This window comes from Pseudopodoces humilis, chromosome 12 (assembly GCF_049639895.1).
Source record: "Pseudopodoces humilis isolate 2021_Gansu_Grassland_sample_001 chromosome 12, ASM4963989v1, whole genome shotgun sequence".
Classification (NCBI taxonomy): domain Eukaryota; kingdom Metazoa; phylum Chordata; class Aves; order Passeriformes; family Paridae; genus Pseudopodoces; species Pseudopodoces humilis.
Window position 1 is genome coordinate 7,165,385 of NC_142211.1, and position 10,054 is coordinate 7,175,438.

The window sequence follows — 10,054 nt, forward strand, 5'->3', positions numbered from 1 at the left end:
TTCAGAAAGCAACGTGAGCAGTTTGTTACAATATTTGAGAGAAAAAAGTCACACGCGGAGACATGAGGAATGGCATAGAGTATTTATGGAATTATTGCAATCAGAAGAATTAGCAGGAGGGGTGAAGAAAGTACTAGAAAATGTCCATATGTTGCTGCTGAATATGAATAGATCACACAGACACAGCTCGAGGTGTGGTGAAAGGAAGAGAGAGTTTAATATTCTTCCCAGGATTTATAGGTTTCTGACCACGGCCAGGGATTGGATGGTCAGGATAACACTTTCCCACTGCACTGGCCAAGAGAGATGTCCATCACAAGACGTGTAACAGAAAGAATGTACACATATCTATGTTTACAGTTACTGTCTTGGGAAAGTCTTTAGAAAACTATGTCAGCAAGCTCAGAAGCTGAGTTTTCAGGGCGACATCCATGCTATCTCTAAAACCACGCCTTTATAACAACCCCCTTACCCGCCTCTGTCAGAGGAGCCAGAGCGAGGGAGGGAGCTTTCCCCGCCCTCTGACAAAACTAATAGCCCAGAGATGAAATGGGAGAAAACTAATGAAACAGAGCATGCCCAGCAGGCTAGCTCAAATGTACCCGCCCAGCAGAGGTACAGAGGCTGCCCAAGAGGAGGAGCCACAAGGGGCGGCGGGAGATGGCGGATTGGCCGCGCCGCAGGGAGACCCCGAATAGAGTGGGGAGAAATGAGGAGCAATACAGAGTGCCGCCTTAAAAAGGCAGGGAAAGGAAGGGGGCTGGCCAAAGCTATAAAGGCTCGTCCTGCAGGGAGACCAGCGATGCGTCCATGACGCGATGGGCCCAACCCAGCGAGGGGGAGATTGGGAAAGCCCCCTGCCAAACTGCGCATGCGCAGTCTGGCACAGATACCGAGTCTGCGCACCTTAAACATAAAGACAATTCGGCAACAAAGAAAGAATCCTCTACCATAAGCGTTATTAGTGCTGAGAGGGATTAATCTCTTAAAGAGGATTATCCCCCTGATTCTGCATTTTTAGAGGTTTTCTCATATTTCCTGGAAATTGTGAAAACAAGTAAAAATGACTCGGCAGTAACAGTTACAGCCGATTGGTGAAGCAACATCGCCACCTTGTGAGCAAACAATATTACAGCAGCCCTCATCATCATCTAAAATTAGAGGCACAGCATGTGGAAGATTATAGCATTTTAGCCATTACTGCTGGTGAAGGAATCCCACTGTCATCATTTAAAACACAAGATTTTTTGTTCCAAGCTGATAATTCAGCTTTTTGAAATATTGACTAAAGAGACTGGTTTTCAAAAAATTATTCCTCCTCTTCAAGAACATTACAATATTCTTTAAATTTCCAGGATCCAATTGATCCTATTTCTACTCAACTCCCACAATCACAAGATTTTCCTATAATACCTCAAATTTTATTAAAACAAAACCAAAGATCAATATGGACCCTTCCACAAAGAGAAGGGTGAGGAACAGATGCTCCTGGAAACATTGAGGATATTGCTGTATTACCAGTGAGATTTGGAAGAAGGGAGGATGTCCCAAGATGGGAACCAGTGGATGGTTCACTTTTAAAGGACCTACTGGATGCAGTAGAAAAAAGAGGACTTGGTTCCCTATATTTTAAACAATTATTGAGAGGTCTCTTTTGCAGTCATGAAATGATACCCTATGATTGCAAATATATAGCATCAACAATATTTACAGACTCACAATATATGTTATGGAATTTGAAATGGAGAAAAATCCTCCAAGAATTGAGAGATAAATATGCAAGAGGACCATATGCACACATCACAGTAGTCCAGATGGCAGGAGATATTCCATATCATAAACCAGAAACCCAGATAACAGATCTGCCTCCAGAAGTGCTCTGAGATATTGTAGAAGCAGATGAAAAGACACTGCTGCAAATTCAACCTTCTGGACCCTCAGAAGGTATCTACACTGAAATAAGGCAAAACCCTTCAGAGCCTTTCACCACCTTTGTGGATCGCCTCACACAAGCAATTGACCGACAAGTGATGGAAGAAAGGGTGAAGCCACACTTGCTTCAAGGTCTTGCTTTTGCAAATGTTAATGCAGAATGTCGACATATCATCAGTGCCTTGCCAGGATATCCAACAATTGAAGAAATGATAGAGGCCTGCAATAAGATATGGACTTCACAAGTTATGTTTCAGCGGAAGAATTTGAAAGGTTACTTGAAGAACAATGAGAAGGATTTCAGAAAATTGTAAAGAGCATGGAATCAGGATTTCAACAACTTAAATGTACAGACATGGTGGAAGCAGCACTCTTTAAAGGAATATGTTATCAATGTGGAAAACAGGGACATATAAAGAAGAATTGTATATCACAGAAAAAAGCACAAAGTCTTTGCCCTAGATGTAGAAGAGGAAAACATCATCCTAGTCAATGCTTCTCCAAAACAGATGTAGAAGGAAGACCTTTGGCAATGCTGGGAAACTTCAAAAAGAGCGCGCCGAGCCACCGCGCGACAACACAAGTGGTGGTAAGGGAAAACCCTCAACATCAATTTTACTGAATTCTTCCAATCAGAAAGTGATCATCAGGGAGCAACAATCTGACTCTCTTAGCAAGACCATTTGTCAATTCCCCAGTGATCCAGATTTATTACCACCAGGTGCACAATGTGAATTAAGGACTTCAAAAATGGTGTATTTTCTTAATGAAGATCATGCAGTAATCCATACAGGAGCTACTGGAGCATCAAGGAAGAGACAAGATTTTTTGATAATAGGCAGGGACAGATGTGCTATTTTGGGACTTATTATTTATCCATGTGTTGTCTCTGCAAATTACAATGAAGAATTGACAGTACTAGCTAAAGCCTTACGTCCTCCATTGACTCTTCCAGCAAACACATTGATAGCCAAAGCTATTGCCTTGCCTCCACATGCAAATACTCCAATCAAGTTAAAGACCAGAGAGCGAATTGCATCTATCAATGAATATACAAAAGTTCATGCTACCTGGGTGAAACAAATTAGCCGTGATCGACCTGTAATCACTTGCAGATTAACATATAATAACAACACAGTCTCAATACAAGGGACAGTGGATACAGGCGCAGATGTTACAGTCATTTCACATCTTCTCTGGCCCGGGGAATGGAGTTTAAAAACTCCTTTGAGTGCCCTCTCAGGCATTGGAGGGAACACCTTGTGCCTGCAGAGCAAACATCCCATCATCATTACAGGGCCAAAAGAGAAGACGGCTATTGTGTGTCCTTTTGTTGTACAGAGACCCTTCACAGTATGGGGAAGAGACATTCTATCCCAGTGGGGGATGAGAATTGAAATGGATTTTTGATATGGGCCACTGAGGCACTCACCACCTTGAAATTGACCTGGAAAACAGATGACCCTATTTGGGTGGACCAGTGGCCCCTGGAAAAGGAGAAATTGAGTGCTCTAGAAAAATTAGTCCAAGAACAGTTGCAAAAAGGCCATATTAAACCAACTGCTAGTCCCTGGAATTCTCCAGTTTTTGTAATTCATAAAAAATCTTCAGGTTCGTGGAGATTGATTCATGATCTCAGAAGAATCAATGAGGTCATTGAAGAAATGGGACCCCTTCAAATCGAACTTCCATCTCTTTCGATGATTCCAAGACATTGGCCAATCATGATCTTTGACCTCAAGGATTGCTTTTTTAACATTCCACTTCATCCAAAAGATGCTCCTAGATTTGCTTTTTCAGTTCCAAGTATTAACAGAATGAGACCTCTACAGAGGTATCATTGGGTGGTGCTACCCCAAGGTCTTCGCAATTCTCCAACAATTTGTCAATGGTTCGTGGCACCATTTTCTCCAGTGAGAGAAAAACATCCAAAGGCATTGATCATTCATTATATGGATAATCTGCTCATCGCTGCTGCAACAAAGCAGGAATTGGAGAAGATTCGCAACAGCATGTTTATGGAAATTCGGACTAGAAATTTCAACTTCTAAAATTCAAGAAATTTCGCCATGGAGCTATCTAAGTTGGAAGATCACAGCACAAGCAATAAGACCACAGAAAATACAAGTAAGAACTCGAGTCAATAACCTACAAGAATTACAGCGACTCCTTGGAGAAATCAATTGGGTCAGAACAACTTTGGGAATCACGAATGATGAACTCTCACCGCTTTTTAATTTGCTTAAAGGGGACACTAACATTAGATCTCCCAGAACTCTCACACCTGAAGCTCAAAGAGCTCTTGAAAATATCACCGAGGCTCTCCAGAAACGACAAGCCCATCAATTTTCAAGGACTCTCCCCTTTTTCTTGGGAGTGTTAGGGGAGGGCATTCAATTGCACGGTCTTATATTCCAATGGGACAATTCAGAGAGAGATCCTTTGTTGATAATAGAATAGGTATTTTTGCCCTACAGATTCCCTAAAACAATTTGTACTGCATTGGAGATGGCAGCCCAGATAATTATCAGATAATTATCAGAGCCAGAACTAGATTGTTAACAGGTAAAGATTTTACTACGATTTACCTGTCTCTGAAAAAGGATTATTTAGATTGGGCATTGCAAAAGTCGGATGACTTACAAATTGTGTTGCTAAATTTTTCAGGGGTTTGTTCAAGTCATTTCCCAGCCATAAACTGTTACAGTCCAAATTAAGTTATAAGGAGAAACCTAAACTGAGTGAAGTACCATTAAATGCAATAACTCTATTTACTGATGGTTCAGGGAAAACCCACAAAGCAGTTATAACATGGCAAAATACCACTACAAAGAAGTGGGAATCAGATATTCAAATAGTACAAGGCTCACCCCAAATTGTAGAACTGGCTGCAGTAGTCCGATCATTTCAGTTATTTCAGGAACCCTTTAATCTGATTACAGATTTGGCCTATGTAGCAAATATTGTTAAAAGAATAGAAGGATCTCTTCTGAAAGAAGTAGATAATGAGAATCTATATTGTTATCAGTATGCAACAACTAATAGGACAAAGAGAAAATCAGTATTTTGTTTCACATATTAGAGCACATTCTTCTCTCCCAGGGTTTCTAGCAGAAGGAAATGCCCGAGCAGATAAATTGACTTTAATTATTTCAAATACTTTACCAAATATTTTTGAGCAGGCAAAATTGAGTCATGCATTCTTTCATCAGAATGCACAAGCGTTGATGCGCACTTTTCATATTTCAAAAGAGCAAGCAAAAGCCATCATAAATACTTGTCCAGATTGCCAGTTGGCACAGCCTCCTGTGTCTACAAGAGCAGTAAACCCAAGGGAATTGGAGAGTTTGCAATTATGGCAAGTGGATGTCACTAAGTATCCATCTTTTGGGAGATTTAAGAACATCCATGTATCAGTGGACACTTTATCAGGTGCGGTTTTTGCCTCTCTGCACACAGGGGAAACAGCAAAACATGCATGTAAACACTTCTTACAGGCGTTTGCATCATTGGGTGTACCTAAAGAAATCAAAACAGATAATGGTCCAACATATAAGAATTGTACTCTTGAAGAATTTCTGAAAAAATGGGGTGTTTATCACACTACCAGTATTCCCCATTCTTCAACAAGTCAAGCAATTATTGAAAGAACGCACCGTACTTTAAAATCTATTTTAGATAGGCAGAAAAGAGGAGAGGCAGAAGCTACACCCCAGATGCGATTGAATAAAGCACTGTATGTTTTGAACTTTCTGAATAGCTCCTTTGCAGAGCCAATTCCACCGATTATTAGGCATTTCTCAAATAGTAACGAGGCAAAACTAAAGGAGAGACATTTAGTTTTGATTAGAAACTTAGAATCAAAACAAATAGAGGGTCCATTTCAACTAATAACTTGGGGGAAAGGATATGCTTGTGTCTCCACAGATGCAGGACCAAGGTGGGTTCCCGCAAAGTTTGTGAAACCATATCTGACCGGGAAACAAGCAGAAGAAGAAGACACCAGAAATCGAGAAGCCAGCACACAAACCTGATCTCGTGTGAAGACAACATTCAACATCTCAGGCGCTGAAGAATTAATGATGTACAAAATATGTGGACTGAGAAATTTAAGAGACAGCTGTTCATTATAGAAGTTTAAGAACTTTTGGGGAAGATAAGGTTTTTGAATAAGATCAGTTAGTCATTTTGTTTGTGCCTTATCTTTTTATTAATTGCCTTAAGTAATACAGACTTGCTCATGATTCAGTCAAGTGAAAATGTCTGAAGACATTGTCTGCTTGGCTGATTCATGGATAGGGAAGCCATTCTAGAAAAATTAAAAAAAGTTTTGCAAAGAGAAGGGGGAGATGTAGGAGTCTAGAAATGCAGGGACATTTCTCTGTCTATACAATTCTTTAAAAAATACATCAATCCTATATAATATTGACAGAAAGGCTTCCAAATTTCAACTGATGTGAGTAGTGTATGTCATGCAGTATTGCAAAATCGAGCTGCAATTGACTTTTTGCTCTTAGCACAAGGATATGGTTGTGAAGAGTTTGAAGGCATGTGCTGTTTAAATCTTACTGATCATTCAGTTTCCATCCATAAGCAACTACAACAGCTACAGGATGGGTTACATGCCCTGAAAGAAGATAGTGACCCCATTGGAAGTTGGTTCGCCAGCTGGGGTATCGCTGGATGGTTGAAGTCTCTTGTGCTAGAAGGGGGATGGATTTTACTTATGGTGTTGAGATAGTGGTTTTAAGTTGTATGTTGTCTTCATAAAAGTGTAGAACGAGTCGTATCTGTTGCAATGCAGTTAGGAAAAATGGTATGACCCAAAGAATGTACCCCCGAAAATGTAGACTTGTAAGTTCTTTCCCTTATCTTGTTCTTCCCAGGTCCCCTTATTGGTTGTGTAAATCCCCCACACCCCCTTTCCCCTGCCTTGAAAAAGGGGTGCCTCTCGATACCTCTTCCTCTTTCCCTCCTGCCATCTCACCCCGAAGGATCCCAAGGAATAAAACTGCAACTGCCATCTCAGCAAAGGGAAAGAGCCTCGTTTTTTAGGGCCTCGTCTGGCAAGCTAAAACTACCTCCCCAGCCTCCCTGTCCTCTGCAGGGTGGACAGTGGTAACAGAGAGGTTGGTGACTCAGTCATATAGCAGTATCCAAAGCCTGGCTTGTGCAAAAAGAGAAAGGGGGAATTGTAGTGAATATTTTATATATTAGTAAAGGCCTGTCTGCACAAACCAGCCTTTGGAATAAGTTGTGATATTAAAGGCTAAAGTCCTTGAAACCTTCCTGCAGAAGAGAGAGTAAAGCAAAACAATATCCTTGTGTATAAGAGAAAAAATGCAAACCTATGTGCATTAGCCAATAGTAACTTGCTTAGCCCGCAGACCCTGGCAAACCCTATAAAAAGTGTACTAAATATAGAAAAAAACGGTCTTCACTCTTACCTCTGTGAAGATTCGTGAATAGCTGGTGGTCTCTCAATAGTTTACCCTAAAATACTATCAGAGAGACCACAAGTTAAGTTCCTTAAGGATGAGTTTAAAGAAAGATGGTGGGCTGTCATTCCAGGGGGACAGGTTGTAGTTCCATCCCTGCTCCTTAGAGAAATAGCACGGCTAGAGCATGAAAGTACCCATTGGGGAACAGAAAACCTTTTGAAAAATGAGCAAGGTAGTAATGGGGAGAAGAATGACTGATATTGTATTATCTATGACAAGCAAATGTGAAATCTGTTGTAGAAACAACCCCGACACGAGCAAAGTAGTTGTGTTAGGGATAACAAAAGCAGAAGATCTCCCTGGAAATTATTGGCAAATAGATTTTGCTGAGTTACTAAGCAAAGGATACAGGTATGTATTGGCATTGCTTGACACCTTCAGTGGTTCAGTGGATGGACTGAGGCTTACCCTTGTTGCATTAACACAGCAAAAGAAGTGGTGAAAGTTTTGCTCAATCACATAATTCCAAGGTTTGGGGTTCCTTTGGGGTTGTCATCAGATATGGGACCACACTTTGTTGCAACAGTGGTTGGAGAAGTTAGCCAGATTCTAGGAATTGCTCGGGACCTGCACATATCATACAGGCCCAAATCAAGTGGCAAAGCTGAATGTATGAATGGAACCCTTAAAACCCAGATTAGTAAGATCTGTCAAAAAACATCCATGGCATGAGTTCAGGCCTTACCTGTAACTTTACTGAGAATCCACATACAACCAAGGCAGGGTGACAACATAGGTCCTTATGAAATATCATATGGCAGGCTGTATCAGATGCCACATATCCCATGAAAAATCCATATGAGGGGGAAAATTGATTTACACAAGTACTTAATGGCTTTAAGCTCCAGAGATTTGTTGTGTTATGCAGGCCAATAGGACACACCTGGTCATCTATTCCAGCCTGGAGATTGGGTCTATGATAAATTGTGGGACAGTGATCCCTTTCAGGCTAAGTACAGGACCATTCCAAGTCCTGGTGACTACCCTCACTGCAGTTGAAGTTGCTGGCAGGGGACCTTGGATCCACTACTTCAGAATTAAGAAGGCTTCTGTTCTTGAAACCACTGGGAAAACAGACACTGATGAAACTGATACAAATCAGGATGATGTGGTTTAAATTGTTCTTGTTATGTCTGTTATCTACACAATTGGTAACCATGACTCAGGGTTGGCCCCAAGATTTGCATGCAAATTTAGTCCAAAATGTTTCCAAAGCTCTTAATAAGATCTGTTGCTGGATTTGTATTCAATTGATGGGAATGGTAACTAGCCACTGATTGGTGTTTAATGAAAGTGAATCATTCTAAAAGGTAGGAACGAATCAATAAGACCTTTCTGCCTCCTATTCCCCTGAGCAATCTAATAGATCACAGGAATTATAGAGTTCCCTGCACAATTGTAAGGAAAGGCCATTCTTCCTTCATATTGCCATAAGATCAAATCTGTAGAAAGAGTAAACCCAAAATCTGTGAAAAAGGTAGCACATACAACATGGAGACTAGTCCTACCACATGGGACAGGGTGGTATTGGGTATGTGAAAATGATGCTTGGAAAATTCTACCCATAAAGACCAGGCCTGTGCCTTTGGGGCTGTAATTTTAAACATAACAATATTTGATCATATTGAGGATCCAAAGGGAAGGATGAGGAGGACTAAAAGATCCATTAATCCCCTCACTGACTGTCCCACACTTTTCCATAGTGTAATCAGAGCTCTCATTCCCTCTTTGGAGTAATTGAGCTGGAGAGAGCAGTTGTAAACATCTCAGCCCTTATTGAACATATTGAACGGCAGACTGTGGACACAATTTCAGCCTTACAAGAAGAAATCCAGGATTTCTCTTGTATGGTTTTGCAAAACAGAATAGCTCTCAATTTCCTACTGGCCGCACAAGGGTATGTGTGTGTGATTGTTAACACCAGTTGTTGTTCTTATATGGACCAGAGTGGAAGAACTAAGAAGGATTTGGCTGAAATTTGGGAGCAAATTCAAATTTTACATGAAGTAGCTTTCAAAAATAACACCTTGAACTTTGGGCACTTCACAAGCTATATCTTCCACACACTCACTTCATGGTTACCAAACTGGGCCTGGATAAAATAACTATTCATAGTAGCTGTAATTATAGTTGGTTTCTTTATGATAGCCAGTTGTGTAAATTGGTGCTGTGGTTAAATACAGAGTACAGACTCACAACATGTAGATGTTACACTCTTAGAGTCTAGGAATCTTTTTGTTGATTGAGGCCCATCAGGCCTCACCCACTGAAACTCAAACTCTCAGTGAACCAATTATTTTGAAGAGAATCCTCAGTTCCCTCCCCTTTGGCAAAGAACAATTTCATGATTAAAGTTACTTAAAAACTAAAAATATTTTAAAAGTTATGTCATTTCCAACATTCAGAGGGCTGAAACACTGGTCCTATGAAGGAAGGTTGAGAGAGGTGGGGTTTTTCAACTTGGAGAAAAGAAGGCTCCGGTGAGACCTTATTGTGACCTTTCAATACTTGAAGGGGACTTATAAGAAGACAAAGAAAGACTTTTTGCCATGACCCGTAAAGACAGGACAAGGGCCAACAGTTTTAAATTGAAAGAGGGTAGATTTAAATTGGAAATAAGG

General features: G+C 40.7%; 1 protein-coding gene across 1 annotated transcript in view; it reads left to right on the forward strand.

The window, feature by feature from the left end:
* LOC148183318 (endogenous retrovirus group V member 2 Env polyprotein-like) overlaps positions 1-9,610 on the forward strand; it is a 30,115-nt gene extending 20,505 nt beyond the window's left edge. The window contains 3 exon segments of the mRNA XM_088061436.1: positions 8,911-8,995; positions 8,998-9,159; positions 9,162-9,610. Coding sequence (XP_087917562.1) covers positions 8,911-8,995; positions 8,998-9,159; positions 9,162-9,610 — 696 coding nt within the window.
* Positions 9,611-10,054: the final 444 nt, after the last annotated feature.